Below are 20430 nucleotides of genomic sequence, written 5' to 3'. Positions count from 1 at the left end.
GGTGAAAGGAAGGCTGACTAAAATAAATAAGAGTGAATTATTAATTATTGACGAAGAGCCTTACTCTTGTTCTGTCCAGTGAAATACGAGAGGATAAAGTTCCTGGTGATTGCTTTGAAGAATGCGGTGGAGGTTTATGCGTGGGCGCCCAAACCTTATCACAAATTCATGGCCTTCAAGGTAGAGCTCCTCTTTCCCATCACATTACATTCTGAGATCAATCTATCCAATTATTTTCCTAAAGAAATTCCCACATGCCCTCTGCCCTTTTAAACCAGTCTTTTGCAGACTTGCCACACAGGCCTGTACTGGTTGACCTGACTGTAGAGGAGGGCCAGAGGTTGAAGGTCATCTACGGTTCCTGTGCTGGGTTCCACGCCATCGATGTGGACTCTGGAAACAACTACGACATTTACATCCCTGTTCATGTGAGTTGTAAAGCTTTCAGTCTGCAGTATTTCGGTGGAAGTGAAATCTCTGGGGAAGCTTTGACCTTGCTCCTTCATTGCAAGCAGATCCAAAGCCAAGTGACTCCACACGCAATTGTGTTCCTGCCCAACTCTGACGGCATGGAGATGCTGCTCTGCTACGAGGACGAAGGTGTTTACGTCAACACCTACGGACGGATCATTAAAGATGTCGTCCTGCAGTGGGGCGAGATGCCCACATCCGTTGGTATGACTCAAACCCAGCGAACTTTAAACCTGTGTTGGTTATGTTAGGGGGAGTTGCTTTGGTCATTGCTAATGTTTCTGTGGTTTGCAGCTCATATCTGCTCCAACCAGATTATGGGATGGGGTGAAAAGGCCATCGAGATCCGCTCTGTGGAGACCGGTCACTTGGATGGGGTCTTCATGCACAAGAGAGCTCAGAGACTGAAGTTCCTATGTGAAAGAAATGATAAGGTGAGAGAGAAATGCTTAATGAAAAGAAATGAAGCAAATAAATGCCAACAACTAGATTAAAATAATCTTTTCTGAACTTGGAATAAAAAATTCTTTAAAATAGTTAAGTTTCATATATAGGTGGTATTAGATTTATATCTGTAAATATCAATTTCCAAAAATGTTAATAGTTTCTCCTTTTGATTTAGGTGTATTTTTTTTTTTTCTTGGATTGAAACGTATTAATTTATTAAAATTATCTGTGTGATCGTATGTTCTGAATCTTTGTTCTGTTGAAAGGAGAACAGTCACATCTAGCCTCTGTCCTTTTTTCCTCTAAAAATGTTTCTTCCTGTAGAAACTTCCCTGTTCCCACAGCATAATGCTGCCCCCACCATGTTTGACCGTCATGATGGTTTTTCCAGTGACAAATGTAGTTTTCCTTTTCCACACTTAATGTTTTTGCTTACTGTCCAAAATGTTGCGTTTTGGTATAATTTGAGAACAGCATCTTGTCATACTCTTGCTGTGTTCCCTCTCTGGCTTGGGGAAAATTGCAAAATTGACTTCGCATAGCTTTGTTTTAATAATGACTTAGTTTTTCCCCACTCTTCCAAAAAGGCCGGTCTACTAGGAGTCCAAGACTAATAGCTGCTTTTTTTATTTATTTTTTTGTTAATGGCCTCTTGTTAGGATTGTCAGTTTAGGTTTACAGGCATGTCTTGCTATGTTTGCAGTTGTCATACTTTCTGTTTTCAAATGATTTCAGATTTTCAAAGCTTGAAATACACTAAATACCAAAACACCAATTTAGTTTTTAGTTGTAGTGACAGTGCAGTGAACTTCAAGTGGTAAAAGTTGCGTTTCTAACTCTTTAAGACTTGTGCAAAGACGGGAAGTGACCTGTTTTTTCAGAACAGTGCTGCAGATGCTAATAACCCTGTTATAGATGTAAGTCCTGTAACACTTGCATGCCCTTTGTGTCTGTGCTGCTCCCCAGGTGTTTTTTGCTTCCGTTCGTTCAGGAGGCAGCAGCCAGGTGTACTTCATGACCCTGAACAGAAACTGCATCATGAACTGGTGAAGCGGCAGCTGCTCTGATCAGTGCGTAGAACCCAGCAGAGCCGACGTTCTTGCTAACGCATGCACACACTTTACAAACACTACTCCCTTTTACCCTGAAGCTCCTACATACTTGCGTTCTCCCACCGCAAACGCAAAGAGATCCAGAACTCACACAGAAAAAAAAAAAACAAAAACAAAAAAACCCCAACAACACGCATCACAGAACCAGACTCTACATCCATTCCAGCCTAAACTGCTTAAGGTACAGTTTATACAGAGACCCCCTGCTGGCAGTCTGCTGGGAAACGTCATGAAAAGTCGCAGATGAGATTCAAATGTCAATATCCACAATTAATTTAGACTCTGTATATATAACTTAGCTTGATTCTGTTCTTTTTGTGAAGCTGTCTTCTTTAGTTTGATCTATTTAGTTTCTACTTGTGACGTATGTTAACATTCCTATATTTGAGGAAGGCATCATTTTTCAAGTACTGTGTTCAAAGTCAATAATATATCGCCTGAGACTTGGACGAGAATCCGTTTCAAATGTGCTGTGCTGCACAGACCTTGTTTGTTCAGAAGTTTGCCGTTTTGAAATGAAGCTGTTCCATACCAAGATTAACCACAAACATTTGATGTATTACAAAAAGATGACAAAACCAAGGTGCAGCGGTTTGTTTAAATACTTCAGTTATTTATAAACCCAGTTTGTTTGTTTTTCTTTTTTGATGTGACAGCAATCAGGCCTTGAATCGTTTAAATGTACATTAAATTTCAGTCCAATATTAATAAATGATAAATCTAGTTCAAAGTCTTTTTTTTATTAGGTAAATAGAATCAGAGCAGAACAACTTCCTGCTTTAGTTTCTTCTTGGGTTTGTGTAAAAACCAACTTCATTCAACTTGTATCCATCTTTCATAGGTTTACAAAGTAAGCAAAATTTACTATTTGTATGTAGTGGTTCTGTAATAGTTCTAGGCTACTGATTTTCTTAATTTTTACTGTACTTCTAATGTGATATTATTGCAATATATTCTACTGTTGTGGAGTCTTTTTAAGAGGGGAGTTTGTATGTGAGGCAGCATGATGAGAGCTTCAGGAGGAGGATGGGTGTGGAGGGACAATCGCTGATCAACTCTGCTGTATCAATCTTTAGTCCTCGAATTGTTTTTTTTTTTGTTTTGTTTTGTTTTTTTGCGTGACTGTGGGTGAGGAGTGTTTGTGCAGGAGAACGGCTCTTTGTGGTCTTTGGCCAGCAGAACAATTTATCTTCAGGGGGACACTCCAGTTCGGCAGAGTACTCCAGCTTTTTGGGCACTTTGGAGAGCGTGAGTGGAACTCGTGAAGCGTAATATATTTTATAGATTTACATTCTGCCAAAGTTCACAGTGCATGTTGGGATTGCTGGGTTGAGTCGAGGCCAAAGAAAGCAGAAACTAAATGGAAGCTGTGAATAGAGGCGAAAACGACTCGCAGATCACTGACCAAGGCTCCTCTAATGTATAAATAGTTGGTTTATATATATATACACACAGTGTTGATCGAAGGTTTCGATACACAGATAACCTCAACTGACCTTTTTTTTTTTCAATGTATAATCAAGATTTCCCCCAGAAAACTTGCTAAGCCCAGTGGTAAGTCATTCATCCGGCGGCCCGTCGTGTTTTTGAGTTAAAAAATGTTTAAAGTCGACTAAAAATGTGACAATTTGTGTTATTGGAAGATTTTAAGATTAATATCTGAACACCAACTATAAAAGTCTTAAAACATGCAAACATTTTATAAAGACTTGAGTAAATAAGCAATGCTCAGCCCGGTGGGGGGGCAAGTAAAGCCTAGTGGGCCGCCGGGCTTATAATACACTGGAGGGAAACCCTGATAACGATAACATAAAATACAACAACGCAGCCACATGCATTTTCTTTGTATATACCAACCATCTTGTGACTGAATATTTGACTACTCTTCTTTGCAGAATTGGTAGTTAATTGAAACTGATTGGATTCCCAACAAAGAACTGAATTTTAAACACTTAAACCTACATTTTAATGTGGGTTGAGGCCAGGAGATCCCAGAAGGTCCAATCAACGATTGTTTAATCGTCCAGCTTTTATCTCCGTCTAGCTGTTGATCCAAGTGATTGAGCTTTTATGGTTCCTGCCGTCTCGCAAACTTCTAAACCACTTTAGTTTCTTCTGAGCGCTCGAGTCGGATGAGTCGGAGAGATCCCAAATGCACGTTAAAGCAACCAGTTCAGATTGATTCTACTATTTCTAATGAGAAGAGTGTGCAAAAATATTCAACCAGATTTCTGTCTGATCAGAAACTAAACTAATTGAGGAAATGATGAAGGAACCTTTGATTAGTGATCAGTGGGAAACTCTGCTGAAGCTTGCCCTCTTCAGGATAAGATGTACCGCCATAAAGCTATAAAGATCGCAGGACTTGCTTGAGTCAAAGTTAGGATTATTATTCTATAGATAGATGGTTTATTGTACAGGACGAAAATTTAAATGGACATGGGGAACACTTTTCCTTCAGTTTGCAAACCCTTACAGGTGTATATCTAACACATACCACAGTGTGCATTGAAACAGTTTGTATAGTACTGTATGAAACGTTTTTATCTTTCCCCTTGTTGAATATCTTTCATGTGCCATGCCCTACACTGCAGATTTACAATACACACAGAGCGGTGGCACTTGCTTTTCCTTTTTATTTTCAATCAGTCTGCCATCGTGTTTACAGATTAAGTAGTGCCTTGGAGTAGGGAGAGTTAGAAGCCTAAGGAATCTTTTTTTTTTTTTTAGCCCTGTCCCTTGTCTCTTACTTGAAAATCCAAAAAGACGTTTTGGACTAACACTCAGTGCCGGTTAAGTGCACTTAAATAAAATAAAGTAAGATCTAGAATATCCCCTAAGTGAATGTGAGATGAATTTTCTTTGGCACCAAAATCAACTCCTAATGATTCATAGCGCGTCCAATCAGAAAGTAGTAATAACTGGGTTATTACGCGTTCAGTGAGCTTAATGTGATGTGCAGTGGATCAGCTTACAGAGGGAACCAGCACAGAGAAAAGCCATGTGTATGAAACCAGTTTGGAGAAAACCCTCAAGTGAATATGTGTGTGTGTGTGTGTGTGAGAGAGAGAGAAGTGTCCTCAAATGATGGTGGTAATTTAGGTTCATGCTACAAAGATCAAATAATTGCTTATCCTTCAGTGATGTTGATTGTGTAACCTTGTAGTCGGGAGAGTAGCTTGTTATATTCTCAGAAGCCTATTTTATAAAGTTTGTAAATTAGTAATATTCAGAAATAAAGGTGAATGTACATCTATAAAACAGGTTTGTATTTGTATAAAAGTGTAACACTATTCTAAGCACAATGTATTTTAGGATGGATCAACTTAGCATAACAGAGACGGAGTCCTGTTCCCCACGTTCTCTGTCGTCGGGTTTGTCAAACCCGATAAAATGGCTGTTTAAAAATGAAACGGTTGTCGGCTGTTGCATCGTCCAGACAGACCGTCAGTTTTCAGAGCGACGTCCATGTTGGTTGATGAGCCGCGCGGGGCTGACGGGCCGTCAATATTCTCAGGTGATCGTCGTAAAGGAAGTGCAGTGGTGATTTTAGCCTCTTATCAAGGGAACAGCAACCAGAGAGTCAAAAGTTTGTTTTAACAATTTGTCAGAATACCAGAGGTTTATGTTTGTTTTATCAAAATCCGTTTGTGAAACTAGACAAATAAAGGATGTCGACGGTGGTTAAAACTGAGGACTGTAGTGTGAAAACATGGTAGGCACAACTAAAACTAAATAGGATCAAAAGCTAAGCCAGTTTGGCGCTGCAGTTCTTAACTTTAAGAAGTAGGTTTTCATCGAAAGGACAACAATTATTCCAAAATTAGAGCCTGTGCGTTAAGGTAGGATGTATATAATTTATGGGAGATCTCTGAGGCAAAACTCATCACATTTTAAAGTCAAACTTCTGAATTTAATTGACTCGTTTTTTGAAAACACTCAAGATTTGTTACTGAGGCTTATAAATGTAAGCCTTACTGTAAAAGAAGACATTAAAAGCATTAAGACTACACAATAAATTTATGGTTGACATGATACAACATAACCAGACTTGCACCAATCAGTTTTCTCCTGGCTAATATAGATCAGCATTTGTTTTGCCCATTTTTATTAAAATGGGCAAAAAAACATTTCTTTATGTTATGCTACATAAAGAAATGTACATATACATTTCTTTATGTAAAGGAATATAAAATGCAGTGAAAGTGGCTCTGAATCACTAAATGAAGGAATCCAAAGTATTTGTCATTATATATTGCGTTTTTTTACTGAGTAAATAGATCAAAGTACATGCTGGTAATTTAATTTTAGCTTTCATGCATTTAAGAAATACTTAAATATCTTTTCATATTTGTTCTTCTGATCACCCAGCAGAGACTATCAAGGAAAACTAACCAGTTCCAACCTTTGGCATGTTGGCTCGTGTCTCTCTAATTACAGTAAAGCATCCTTTTAAAAATACTGATCCCTAAACAGTTTTAAAATTCAAAAAAAAAAAAAAAAAAAAGCACCTTAACACGTGAGAGTTCTGTTCAAGTTTGCACTAAGCACCAATTGAAACCTAAACAAATACACTTTGAAGAAGGTCGGCGTTACTTTAGGTTCCATCAGTTTCATCGGTGTGATCAGTTGAAGGCGTCGTCTGAAACTGATGGAAGAACCGTGGCGAGACGGCGACGCTTCTGTTAAATAAGCAATATCTGAACCAATCGCAACCCTGGCTGTCCACCTCAGTGTGGCTCGCAGGTGGTGATTCTTCAGTGGCCTTTGGCAGAATAAATGTAGGCTGGTGTGTTTGTTACAAAACCATTCTCTTCTTACGTGTGTAAGTGCTCGAAACGACAGCTCCTCTCTGTCAGCTTAACACAATCACCTTCTAAAGACGACGAAATGTCAGAAACTGCCTTAATGGCAATGATGAATAGAAAACCTAGTAATAATCTGATGTGGCACCTCTGTTATTTTTGGTGTGGCGTGTGTGGATGGTAATAGCAAATCATAATCACCAGGATGTTTAGACGGAGCTATAATATCCATTTTTCTTTTCCAATAACTTGATCTTTTTTTTTTAAACATTTTTGCAACGTTTTAATGTGCCCACACCTGTTACTTGTGAGAGGTTAACTTCAGATTGTATTTCATAAACCTATAAACTTTAAACTTTCAAAAGATTGTGCTGAATGAATTTATGTCTTAATACAGGTTGTTTGAAAAATAAAATCTTGATCTCACTTTGGTTTGTTGGTGCTGTTTTTTCTGTTGATGTTGATGGTTAGATCTGCAATGAAAGGAAAAGACTATTGTTGTTTTTTTGTTTTTTGTTTCATTCTTGTCATATTTTTACTCCAAAGAAGCAGTCATAGAAGTCGTGGATTACTAATTAGAAGTTGCTAGAAACTTAAAAGATTTGAAGCAGAAATGATGATAAAATTAAATGCTTCAGATGCATTAATTTTAAAAAGATTGTAAAAGGGACAAAATCAAACATGATTTTATGTCTGGACAGTGAAAAATCTGGAAAAGATGGATTATGGGAACAGTTTTGTTATTTCCAGACTATCAGTTTGTCTAAATGTTGCCCCTCATCTGTTCCATATATCAACTTCATTTCTTTTTATGCCCTTTTTATTCCTGCTTTATTTTCTGTCTTCTTTGCTTCCTCTCTTCCATGTTTTCCTTCTTCCTGCCTTCCTTCCATCTTTGTGCCATTTCCTTTTTTTTTTTTTTTTACATTTCTTCTTAACTTCTTTATGTCTCTGTCTTTGGTCCTTCCTCCATGTTTTTCCTCCTGGTGGAACATGTTTGTTTGGTTTTTATTCTCCAGTTTTTACATTTAAAGCTGACCATTATCCTCAACCACACACACCAACACCACACACAGGTTGATCACACCTCAAAAAGTGTTTCCTCCAAATGAACGTCCTCTGGTCTACGTAGGGAATGACTGTAGAACTGCCTGATATAAATTCTAGCAACTTCTAACAGTTCCCCAGAGGGAACTTTGTTGTATTTTAAAATGAAGACGAATATTCAAGATAAATATTCATTCTTTTATTTTTTTTTATTACGTGGACTGAAGGAACCCGTGTGCCAATCACAGGATGGCTTGTAACGTCATTTTAAATCTGTTTCAAAGTGGACCGCAGCACCCCCTTGTGGCTGAAGACGATAACAGTCCAGAAAATTATTCATGGGTTTATTTTATGCAAGAATAAATACTTGGCATTCAACACAGTAATTGTAGTATCCCATCTGCAGCTTTAGAAAAGAAACCACAAAAGCCATCAGGAGAGGCTATTATTTATTAGTATTATGTACAATTATTCCATGGTATTTTCCAAATAATCGATGACAAAGTCAAAGTTTGAAAACTGGCTTCTGACACTAGATGTGTTTCTGTATGTTGTAATTTGTCCCTCTTTTCTCCAAGATCATTTGGAATTACCTGATGATTATCTAATTTTCAGTGTATCTGAGGCACACAGGGAAAACATGAATAAAACAAGTCTAAAAAAGAAAAGAAAAAAAAACAAGAAAGGGGAGCAAAAGTGAACTTAAAACCTAGCGTGAGATGTACATAGCTATAAAATGTGACCACATGACCTGAACAGCATGTCAGTGAAGCGTTTATGCACTTATGGGACTCTTCCTCCACGCCGGCGTCGCTGAAGTCGTATGATGCCGACACGGAAACGGTACAGAAAGGAACATGAAGCGCGTGTCGAGTTTCCTCGTGAACAAAGGCAGAATCATCCGGTGGGCTGTTCTCCCGCTCCTCTTCTGGAGGAGTGGTGTCTCTCAGGAGAACTGTGTGTGAATTAGGACTGTTAGATGTGTTTAAAAGGCTTCAGGTAACAGTGAATCTTGAGTTGTTTTTTTGTTGTTGTTTTTTTTTCATTCAAGCAGCTGAAGTTTCAGCTGTATTTGGTCACATTTGATATAAACAGGTTTTGTGTGCTGCTGTGCATTTTAGTCAGTACTGTGTGATGTAGGCGTGTGTCCAGATTTAATTTCTTGTATTCAAAGCCTTGTGGAATCAGGGGGTGTGTGGGTAAACTCTGACCTACGTTGTTCATAATATGTACAGTAAAATGTTGCAGTTTGGCTGTTAAATCTTAAATACAGCATCGGTGGGGGGAGAAGAAGGAGGGCTAGGGGTATGCGTGTGGGTGTGTGTGCGTGTGGGGGTGTGTGTGTGTGTGCGTGTGCGCGCGCAGGGATGCTGGGCGTGCGCGTGGTTCCTGCTGACGTGCGTGGCTCAGTTCCATATCTTAAGGAAGCTGTCCCAGGATCCGGTGCACGCCGCCATGCCGTCATCTGTCACACCCAGACAGCTGACACGATTGTCATGACCAGCCAGGACTCCTGTAGGGTGGACACACACACACACACACACATTAAAAAAAAAAGCTGCTTGTTGTAAAGATTTTTCATTTATTTTTCTTTTAGCTATGTAGTAACTACAGAATTAATAACGGACAAAACATGCCAATAACGTAAGCATTTCAACAAGTTTAAGGGCAATAAAACCAAAAATGTGATTAACTTTTTCACAGTAGTGTGATATTTTATCAACATACTATGAAACAAATGGTTTGTAAATCTGTCTTCGTGACCTCCAGCAGCTATTAACTGCACATCACAGTGATTTCCTCCATTAAGCAATTACATAACTTAGCAAATAAAACTATACGTTTAAGTTTTATCACACAACTAATTCATCTAATTAATTGGCCCTTGGCTCTTACATAATATAAAAGTGTAATTATATTTCTGTGTCATTTAAGAATAAGATGAGAACTATGCCGCCTCTTGCACCTGTTTGCACAATTGGAGTCCTATTTAAGTAATTTAACATTTTCAAAGCTTTTAATGTAGCACAAAAAGCCGTTTGCTTCTTACATTACTTGCACATCATTACATTATTGGCTTTGTGTTAAGAATGACTGTTTTGTTATTACATGTATGATTTTCAACATTGTTTCCACGCAAATATTCCTCAAACTTAATGATAAATGGAAACTGTGACGAAGTTTAAGGTTTTGCAGGTACACGTCGCTAAAGCTGCCTCGTTTAATCTGCAGTAACAACAGCTTTGTGTAAATTCGACACAAATAAAACTTTTTACTGTGGCAGCAAAATGTCTTAGTGAAAAAAATTGACAAAAGCCAAATGTTTAGTTTGAGTGTTTGCTCTTATTGTTAAGGAATAATTGTTTTTCAAATCAAAACAACTCAGAACTCTGTGCGCCACATAATCTGTCGCCATCTTGCAGAACTAAGACCTTTGCAGGTGTGGAACCCCTTCACGTTGAAAGCATCGTGCGCCCTGTTTCCGTCCGTGAGGCGGAACTTTTCACAATAAACTAACTTTTTATAACGAATCTTTCAGAAAAACCAGCCGACGACGCGCTGTTGTCGCTGCTAATCTGATTCTGTGGCCCACCTGCTCTGTCTCCCTTCATGGCGTCCCAAATGTTGCAGTTGAAGTCATCGTAGCCGGCCAGCAGCAGACGGCCGGAGCGAGAGAAAGCCACGGAGGTGATCCCACAGATGATGTTGTCGTGGCAGTAGATACTGAGCTCCTGATCTGCACGCAGGTCAAACAGCCTGCAGGTGGCGTCGTCGGAGCCTGTGGCGAAGGCGCTTCCGTTGGGGAAGAACTGGGAAAAGAAGTGATGGCTAACAAGCGAACTCTTGCAAAAGCAGCAATAAATAAGCTCCCAGAGTTGCTAGGTGCTTTTTTAGGAATCTGTTATGTCTGTGTTTCACTTAATCTGATCTGATCATTTTTAACAAAATGTCTCTCTGCTGTACGTCTCCTGAAAGCACAGATGCTCAAATAGCCTACATCACTTTAATTTTTCTTCCACTACAGATTATTTTCTCCTTTATCCAACACGCAGAATCTTAATAAAAGAAAGATTGCAGATGTGCCATGGCAAAATGTGAAGCGCTCTCAAGAGCGTTTATCACGAGGATCTCCACTGCGATCTGATCTCGCTGCGTTTCCTGAAACCGTGTCAAACTATAGATCCATGCAGGCAGAGAAGGAACGAGAGAACCGGAAGCCGTGTTGTTTTACGTTTGGCTGGCGCACTCACACAGCTGGCGTTGATATCCGACTCGTGCCCCGTGAAGGTCTGTCGGCACATGCTGTCCCGGATGTCCCACAGTTTCGCCGAAGCGTCGCAGGCTCCTGAGACGAAGGTGCGGAGGTCGGGCGACAGGGACAGACTCATGACGTCACCGCTGTGGCCCGAGAATACCGTGGTCTGCTGACTCGTCTCGATGTCCCACAGCGCGCTGGGGACAAAGAGCAAAAGAGTCTGTCAACAGCGGGCAGCTCCGGAGGACATGTTTGCACTGCAGGTTCATGGCTTTGACTCGTCAGACTCACCAGGTGGTGTCTCCTGAACTTGTGATGATTTGATTGTCATCAATAAAACGGCAACAGGAAAGGTAACCTGGGGTTACGGAGAGAAGAGGGTGTCATCTTTACAATTCTTTCATTTGAGTCGCTAATGGCCTCTTGGAGTTGCTGCCACCTCTTTTCAATGGCTCACCACTGTTCAATGTTCCAGATTAAACCCAGAATATTCACAGCCCTGGCAAATATACAGGTAAAAGCTTCCGTTTAATCAAGAACTTTGAGAAAAGAGACAAAGAAATATCTCAAAAGAAATTATTTTCCTCCCTCCCCACATTCCCTGTCAGAGTGAAATCGAGATCTTGACCGGAGTCTCGCTTCCAGCCAGAAGAATCATGTTGGTGAAATATGACTTTGAACATTAATCTGGCAGAGCGACGAATCGTTTTAGGCTTAATGGAGAGGTAAATTTCACCTGTGTGTCCAGGTAGCTCTCTGCTGACCCTCACGTTGCCTTCACGTGTTTTTAAGCAGTAGATGGAGCAGATGTTGTCCAGACCTCCGCACGCCACGTAGTTCCCAGAGGGGGCGTACGCACAGGTCATTACCCAGGAGGAGCGCAGAGGGATGGCGTGTATCTAAGGAGGAAGACGCATCATGTGACGAAATGCAAATTCTCAACAACGTCGCAGAAAGGAATCAGTGCAAAGGAGTCATGATGTGTGCAGACAGATTGATAAACAGCCTTGCAAAAATATTTATACCCCTTGAGCCTTTTTTTTTTTAAATCCTTACAGGCAAAAAAACAACAAAAAAACCGAGACATAAATTGATATTTATGTAATAGACTAGCACAAAGCAGTAATTGCGTTTTTCAAAAATGACACCTAAAAATTTTGCAAGTGTGGTTCATTCAGCCCCTTTTTAATCTGAAGCCACTCGATGAAATCCAGTGAGTCACCTGTTAGTAAATGAAGTTTTCAACAATCTGGTTTTGCTTAAACACGGCGACCAGCAAATGAGTAAAACAAGGGGCCAAAATTAAACCTTGTGTCCTCCATTCAAATCGCTGTAGGAAAACTAACGATGCACATCACTTTGACACAATTCCTATGGTTAAACATGGTTGAGGTATTTTATTTTATTTTTTTAAAGAAAGAAGCTTTCAAAACCATGTAACTAAGCATATATAATTGTATTTTTAGAAAATCTGAAAAAGTGCAAGGGATATGAAAACTTCTGCAAACTGTGTAGACTTAAAAAAACAACTTTTTCTCATTTTGTACAATAGTCTCTTTTCCTTTTTGTGAAATATCCACCCTACCCAGTTTCCCCTGTCAAAAAGGAGGTCAGAGGTCAATGGAATAGTGAAAAAGCATGAGAAACTTTACTTCATGTGTCGCAAAGCCAATATTTCTTTATGCAAATGTCCGACACACGTCTTAACAAATGTCTTGTTAACATTAAGATTTCCACTTATACGAAACAACCTGCAAATCTTTTCCATGGCCCAAATGTCGTCCAACGCTGTGGTTAGAGGGGGAACATGCATAAAAATCCTCTAACAGCAGGAAATCTCCACTGAAGCAACTGTAAATGTTACATTAGATCATTTGCAATTGTTGTCTGGAAAGCTGGCCTGAGTCACTCAACTCAAGTTCTCGTCCAGACAAGTCATGACCTCATGAGAGCAGAATTTTTACTGACTTTACCTTGTTAGTGGTGTGGCTGTCCCACACAATCAGTTTCCCGTCCTGAGAGGCACTAACCAGAAGCCTGCAGGAGCAACAGAAAGCAAAGGGTTGGAAACGCAAATCTAGATGAATCCCAGGCACAACCCAGTCTACATGTTGGATCACAGTTACCCCAACATTTACTGATGACTACATCAGACCTGCCATTGCTGAAACCTCCATGTTTTAATTACCCGTCTTTCTCTCTTACACAATGCACATATTTGGGTTTTGCCAATTTATTTATTTTTTACCAGTTAAATACTTCAGATTATTAAACCAATTTTTTTTATATAAATGACCTGAATAATTGCAAGAAGCAGTTTCTTCACCCTATCCTAAAACATGACTGCCTCTGTTGTTAAGTCATAAATCAATCTGTGATAACTATCATAATTTAGCCATATCTGATTACTGCGAGATCCGGACAATCCAAATGAGCTCAACCGTAAGCCAGTCTTCAAATTTACATCTGAATGACTCAAAAAAAAAAAAAGACCCAAAAATGAGAGTTTTGATATTTCCCCGGGTCCAGACTACAGTGATTCAGAGACGTGCTGTTGAAAAACATCTAGTGTGGCTGAATTGAAACAATTTTGCAAAGACAAGAACAACATGCAGAACATGGAAGGTATCGGGGGTCAAAACTTTGGGAGTCCCACTTTGAGTCTGTCGCCCAGTGCATGGCGTAGATCTTGGCCAGGTGTCCACGAAGGGTGCGTCTTGTCCGCATCTGGATCCGGCCAACAGGATCTAAACTGGCAGCCATCTAAATGAGAACACAAGATTTTCATGAGCTTTAATTTGCAGAGTGTTCGGTTTAATTATGATGTCTGCTCACAAACTCGTTACAATGCCACGCTAATAGTTTGTTTGGCGGTGACTGTGGGATCAGTGGGTAGTTTTCTTGCAGTCTGAACATTGATGGTCCGTTTCCTCTTGCCACACGTTGAAGGCAATTAGCTCAAGTTGCCTATAGATTCAGTCCAGTTACCGTTTAGTGGGCCGGTTTTCAGTACCAGTTACCTGGGTGAGTGTTGAATCTCCACAAGCTTTCCTGGCATCCTAATGAGCACACCGTCACAGGAGAGGACAGGTCAGGAGGTTACATTTGAAGAAAGATAGATTTTTTTTTTTTTTTATATTAATGTTGAACTTCCTTTTGCTTTCAAATCATGACTTACCCTTATCTGGTTCCTCAGCTGCTCGGCCTCCTGACGAAGCTGCTCCAGCTCGCTCATTTTGGATGTTTTCCAAGCTTTAACCTGTTGGTTAGAGAACAATTGTAATTTGATAAAACGTTGCCTTAAATACGATCAAATGTGTTTCAGGGTAGTGGCAGCGGATGACCGTTTGCCTATGTCCGCTGAGCTTCCTGTCTGGCGACAGCTGAGGTGGTTTCAAAGCCAGCCTTCCCTTTTCCACCCATAAGAGGAGATAAGCAGGTACACTCTGACCGTACATATGATTAAATCCCATCTGGGATATGCATAGTTCAATATTCTCTTAATCCGGTAATCCAGTGGTCATCTTAATCAAATATTTAACAATTAGATTTTAAAATAAACTTTACTTAAAGCACTTTTTGCACCCAATTTGTGGATATAAATACTTAAACCGAAGCGCACACTTTAATCTCAGAGGTTTACTGAAGCCACTGTGAGGAAAACATTGGTAATCTGTTTATGACGGCAAAACCATGTCTGGTTTAACAGGGGAGAATAATCTGTAATGACTAAGCTGCTACTCAGCTGCCAGTTTCATTACCAGGCAACAGATAAATGGCGAACGTTCCCTTTGAAGCCCACAAGTCAGTCAGACCTCATGATAATCCTGGGTGCCGTCTCCCACCAAAGGAGAGAGCCTCCACCAACATACAGTAAATACCACTTCATCTCTTCAACAACGGTTGCGCTTTTCAACTGGCTAACATTGTCCCTGTAAGAGCCAGCCCAAGGCAAACGCAAACTTATTTGCTGCTTAAGTCCTCCAGGCCAGCAGGGGGCCCCCCCAGAACGTTTAGCTTCTCACAGAAACGATGTACCTTGAAACTTCCTACTTGTAGCTGCATTTACTACGAATGGATTTAGCTTTAACTTCACTTTAAATATGTAAAGAAATTTAAAATATTTTTAAATTGACAAGGTACAAACTTTACTCACTGGTAGAAGTTTAAAGTAACTGTGAATAAATTTGTTTATGCGTGTTTTCAACCAAAGCTAATTAAACTGACCTCACATTCTCAACTCTTCAGAGTCTGCATTGAAGCACTTCAGAGGTGTGACTGTAGATCCAGATATTAAGTTTATTAGATAAGGAGAGAAGACGAGTTCAGTGTTTTAGGGAAAAGTAAGAATATGATGGGGTTGTTTTTTAATAAATATCATGCAACCTTGGTGTAACCCTATTAATAGTTTGTACAAAGATGTTAAAAAGTGGCAAAAGCTTCTTCTGGATGAGAATTTTTCATTTTGTCAAAGAAAAATGTGAAAATTCCCGTCTTCCTTCAAAGTGTCAAGCAGACACTTGGTATCAAGCATGAGGCGACTACTTGATGCTCAGCTGGGTAAATTTGACTTAAACGGAGAAGTACTGTGCCGTTTAGACACCATGAGATCTCGTCTAAAATGTACTGCGAGTATATTTTAGAAATAACATTGTTTCCTTTGCTTGCTTCCTGCTATTTATTTAATAAATACTGTTACATGAATGCTGTGATGGTCAAGAAAGAACACATTCGGTGACGTGCTTAATCTAAGTAAACATGAAACTCTGTTCATAAAATTCAAATCAAGTTTGCGCTACTTAAAATTGATGTTGTTGCTATGGTTACTGAGGGGCGATGAGCTTCACTCAGAGGTTGCTTATTCATTTTACTAAATAGCTCAATGAGTAACTGTTCAGGATCAGCTAACTGGCTGAGCTCAATTTACCCCCAAATGTATTTCATGATACGTTCCTGTGTCGTCAGCTGCTGGTAAAACCAGAACGATAAAATGTGACAGGCCATTATTTTTATTTTGCTGTAATAATTGGGACTCCACCCGACAGACTGAATTTCTTATTGGCATGTAGAATGTGTATTTAGGACAGTTAAAATAAAGGTACTAAAATACTGCATCCCAAGACATGCATGTATAAGCCTGTCAGATTATAATCAATTAATTGGATGATAGATTAAAGGCAGTGCAATAAGTTCCATTCATATGATGTATTGTCTTTCTCTTTTCTCTCTTTTTCCACCAAAAACTGGATAATAAAAGTCTTCAGTCTGGTGCTTTGGTCTCAACTAGCCTTTTTTTGATGGACGTTTCATAATTCATCTTATTTGTTGTTTTGCTTATTCATTTTGGATATTTAAAACGTCTTTAATTTCCACTGCCGAATGTTCATTAGAATTGAAAGTTTATTGATCTTTTATGCCCAGATGTGACCTGACATTCTTGCACTGTTATGCCATTCCCATTAGGTTTTTTTGACAATTGTCTGAAAACAACATTTCTGTTTATCGCAAAAAACTCCTGGGACAATTTATCGGTTTTCATGACAGGCTTAGTCATGCATTACTATCCAGTTATCGTAAAGTATTCTGTGTCGAGTGTTTTTCTCAGGCCTTTCTTGTCTGTTATTTTTTTAAATTTATTCTAACTAGTCTTAGAAATTGCATCCACAAATTGTTAAATATTGTTTGTGATCTTTTGCACAGCTGCTAACACAAAGAGAACTTGGACAGGATTTCTTCTGCACATAAGACACATTCTAGGTGTCATAACGTTTTAAGACACCTAGAATGTGGTTAGGCCTGTGGATCTTTAAAGTGGTTTAGGAGGTCTGCTGTTGTACTCTGGAAATGCTTTTATTTGGTAAAAAAAAAAAACAAAAAAAAAACATCTTTACTCCATTTGGGTCAGCAGTATCAACATCAGTCTAAGACTCAACAAGACTCTATATTCTGAACTCCTTTCCGGTTATTCTAAGACATTATTTTCAGCAGTCCAAGTTCTCTTCCAGCTCATGACCATGCATATGATCATGAACAATACATAACCTTAAGATTTATCAATGCGGCTTGTATTTAAGGTTAGGTTTAGGCATTGAAGCAAAAGATTTATGACAGAAGACAGAATGGGGTGCCTGAGTGTCACGATGCCTACACCGGAATACTCCTCAAATGAACACCTCCCATGACTAGTATTAGATTTTTTTTTTTTATTGATGTCAATAGAAAATATGAATGCCCAGATGTGACCTGAAGGCCTTAAGATGCACAGGTCTGGCCCAGCTGGGCCCCAAATATAACATTCCTTAGAGGTCCGGTGCCATCTTCCTCCAGCTCTGCTCCACGCTTTACATACTTGCAACCATCCAGTATATGAGAGCCCCGCACAACAAGTACCAACACAGCAAGGAAGAGCGTTTAGCTATAGTAGACTACATTTCCCTGGGGGGGGCCTGCGACCAGATGGATCACACAGCACTAATGGAAGCCAATGGAGGGAGCATCATAGGTCTCAGTCTCCTGGCACAGCTGCTCCTTTAGCCATTGAAGAGAAGAAAGACTCGGGGAGGAGGTGGAGGTAGAGGAGGAACACATCAGAGATCAGGCCTGGTTGACTCCAGCCAGATGCTCTGTGTGTGTGCGTGTGTGTGTGTTAGCTGCTTGCAAGCGTCAACCGGCTGATGGTTCACGGTGGAGCTGCTCTGCAGATTCCTCCTGCGCTGATGCATTGCTGAGCAGCACAGTTGAGGCTTTACCTCCCTCGGCTGTGAGAGCATGCATGCCGTACACCCAACACAAGATGACAGGAATCCAGAGACCTTGAGGGGACCCCACCCCTCTGGATGCACTGATCTGATGCTGGGCTAGCAGGGTGGTCGCATCTGCAGCTGGAGAGCTAGTGCAGATCCTTTTGACTGCTGCTTGTCTGATGGACCAAATGTAAATGTCTAAGGATGTGTATGCAGCAGCAGCAGCCTGCAGATGCAGGCCAGAAATAAAAAATCTACTGGAAAGAAGCAGCCGCTCTTCATGGGGGATGTATCTGGATGCATCAGCTCTGCATCTCTCTCTCTCTCTCTCTCTCTGCAGCCTCTCTATGCCTTTTATATCTATCTGAAAACGTCAAACACGAATCTACCTGCAATCATTTGGCCGTAGCCCATATGTGATCGAAAATAATCTGCCCAGCCATCTTAACGCAGACCAGGCTGCTGACCCACGGCGTTCAATAAAGAGTGGCTACCTGTTAATTCTCCCGATGGGCTTCAAAAAACACTCGTCGTCTCCGAAATGCCGTGAAGGGTTGAAATACGTGTCTTTTTCACGCATTAAAGATGCAGTTCGGGGACGTTCCTTCTTGAAAAAGTTCCGTGTTATCACGATCAGTGAACAGGCAAACGCAGGAGGGCTCCACACATTTCCATTTCTCCGCTTTTGGTGGAGCGCAAGGAAAAGAAAAAAAACTAGATATAGGAAAGGATCAAATCTGCTGCTGCTTTTTTCCCCCTTTTTTTTTGTTACCCCTTTCTGCTGACGGCGTCGCACCTTCTCACGTTCGGAAGGTTAGAAAAAACATTTTTTATCTAATGTAAGAGGGAGAAAAAATCAAAAGAACTGGCCCCAGTTTTTCCTTCCGCTGGCCCGCATCAAGGATCGTCCATTAACCGCTGCTCTGCCCGTTTTACTCCGTGTCTTCGTGACGTTATCCCCGTTTCCTTCCTCCCTCTGGTTGCCTCCTCCCTCCCTCTTCCGACACTCTAGCAGGACAGCTGCTCAGACCCGAAGCACCGACGCAAAATCTGCAAACCGATACCGAAGAACAATAAGACGAAAATCCTTGCAGCAGTATATCAATGCGTTTTGTAAACCCGTTTCATAAAGTCCTTTTTCTCACAGGCGAAACGAGGAGACCCCTGAAATCAGTAAGACCTCCTGACACAAAGACTTGAAGAGAGAAAAATAAAACAAACAAAAAAGGGACAATCCACACTATGCATTTTACACATGTAATGTAAATAAAATGTGTAAAATTTGTACACATTTTATTGTAAAAAAAAAAAAAAAGAAAAGTGACTCAGCTGTTCAGCTTAGCTGTTCATGTACACATTTGGATACAACCCTTGAGAAAATATTTGCAACATAATTAAATAATAATAATGATGACTTTAATAGCTACCATGAAGATTATACATAGTTTCTGAATTCTGACTTGAATTTTGATTTAGCCTCTGGCAGCAACTACACCTTTTGTTTTTTGTGGGGTTGACTTCTACCAGCTTCATCTGAATTACTGTTGTCCATTCTTTTCCCACAAAACATCACAAGTTTAGCCATTCAGTCAGATTGACTGGAGTGACTGTGCAGGTCAGTTTTCAAATCCTTCCATGGATTTAGATCTGGACTTTGACTAGATCTAAATCACTCTCTCTCTCTCTTTCTCTCTCTCGCTATACGTTTGTAGATATTGTCCTGCTGATGATGCTGCCACCGCCATGTTGTACTGTGAGGATGGTGTGTTCACGATGTGCTGCGTTGGTTTCCTACCAATGTGGACATTGTGCTCACATTATATGCGTGCCATGCATTTTTGATTCCATGATTCCAGCTAAAAGTTTTGAAAACACACAAAGAGCCAAAAATCTCTGGACTGAACAGCCTGATATAATTGATCTGTAAAAGATGATTCACAGTTTCCCGACTCCCTTGGAATGGGTGAGGATTATTTATGAGACTATCAAGTACTTTTGTGTTGGATGGTGAAGAGGGTAAAAGCACTAAGCGCAAAGTTGGAGAACTGGAGCATACATTGGCATCTTAATTTCTCCATTAGACGATATCTACCTGCAAACCATTTATTTTGTAGACATGCCAGATTCTTGCATGTAAATACTTTTTGACTTAATTTCCACGTCAGAACAGACGTAGGCTTATGTCAAAGTGAGGATTTCAATTGTCTTTCATTCTTATTCTTGACAAACCATTTCAAAACAATGTGAACTGGACAGCTGAACTACATTTACTCTATAGATTTATTCAGATTGTTATATAGATAGATGTCATAGATGTAATCAAAATACACTACCTGTCCAATGGGAGTGAGTCTCCCATTGAATAATTACAGGGCTACTGCATGGCAGCTCGTGTTTCAGCTGGAAACGAGTCACTTAATCCTAATTGAGGCATTGAGTAGTTTCTGATTTCAACAGGCATATCAGAAGAAACATCTTATGGTCACTGAATGTTTATGTTTCAGATGAATCATATTATTGGCATGCATCAAACAAGGAGAGTAAGGAGA

General features: G+C 40.1%; 2 protein-coding genes and 1 long non-coding RNA gene across 11 annotated transcripts in view; 2 read left to right on the top strand and 1 right to left on the bottom strand.

The window, feature by feature from the left end:
- Positions 1–7261, top strand: part of mink1 (misshapen-like kinase 1) — a 35181-nt gene extending 27920 nt beyond the window's left edge. For 5 of the 8 annotated variants that reach the window (XM_044141328.1, XM_044141329.1, XM_044141330.1 and 2 more), the window contains 4 exons: positions 80–180; positions 279–675; positions 766–905; positions 1885–7261. In XM_044141328.1, the coding sequence (XP_043997263.1) occupies positions 80–180; positions 279–675; positions 766–905; positions 1885–1968 (722 nt within the window). In that variant the 3' untranslated portion in view covers positions 1969–7261. The remainder of the gene's footprint in view (positions 1–79; positions 181–278; positions 676–765; positions 906–1884) is intronic. The other 3 variants (XM_044141332.1, XM_044141334.1, XM_044141335.1) reach the window with 1 other exon arrangement.
- A 1053-nt stretch (positions 7262–8314) lies between these two features.
- gnb2 (guanine nucleotide binding protein (G protein), beta polypeptide 2) lies at positions 8315–18977 on the bottom strand. Of its 2 annotated transcripts, XM_044141327.1 has the most exons (11): positions 18376–18872; positions 14317–14397; positions 14159–14197; positions 13795–13901; positions 13112–13175; positions 11875–12037; positions 11430–11496; positions 11134–11335; positions 10476–10692; positions 9244–9395; positions 8315–8837 (listed from the first exon to the last, which is right to left on the bottom strand). In XM_044141327.1, the coding sequence occupies exons 2-10, from the start codon at positions 14371–14373 to the stop codon at positions 9289–9291; spliced, it is 1023 nt and encodes a 340-aa protein (XP_043997262.1). In that variant the 5' UTR covers positions 14374–14397; positions 18376–18872; the 3' UTR covers positions 8315–8837; positions 9244–9288. The 2 variants fall into 2 exon arrangements, with proteins under 2 accessions (XP_043997262.1, XP_043997260.1); XM_044141325.1 differs by having other exon boundaries at positions 8315–9395; positions 18376–18977.
- Positions 11512–12025, top strand: LOC122845189. The gene is made up of 3 exons (XR_006372988.1): positions 11512–11652; positions 11747–11863; positions 11934–12025. It is a non-coding gene; the product is annotated as an uncharacterized LOC122845189 (long non-coding RNA).
- Positions 18978–20430: the final 1453 nt, after the last annotated feature.

This window comes from Gambusia affinis, linkage group LG15 (genome assembly GCF_019740435.1).
Source record: "Gambusia affinis linkage group LG15, SWU_Gaff_1.0, whole genome shotgun sequence".
NCBI classification, from domain to species: Eukaryota; Metazoa; Chordata; class Actinopteri; order Cyprinodontiformes; family Poeciliidae; genus Gambusia; species Gambusia affinis.
The sequence above is the reverse complement of the archived record's forward strand: the minus strand, read 5'-3'. Positions and strand labels throughout refer to the sequence as shown.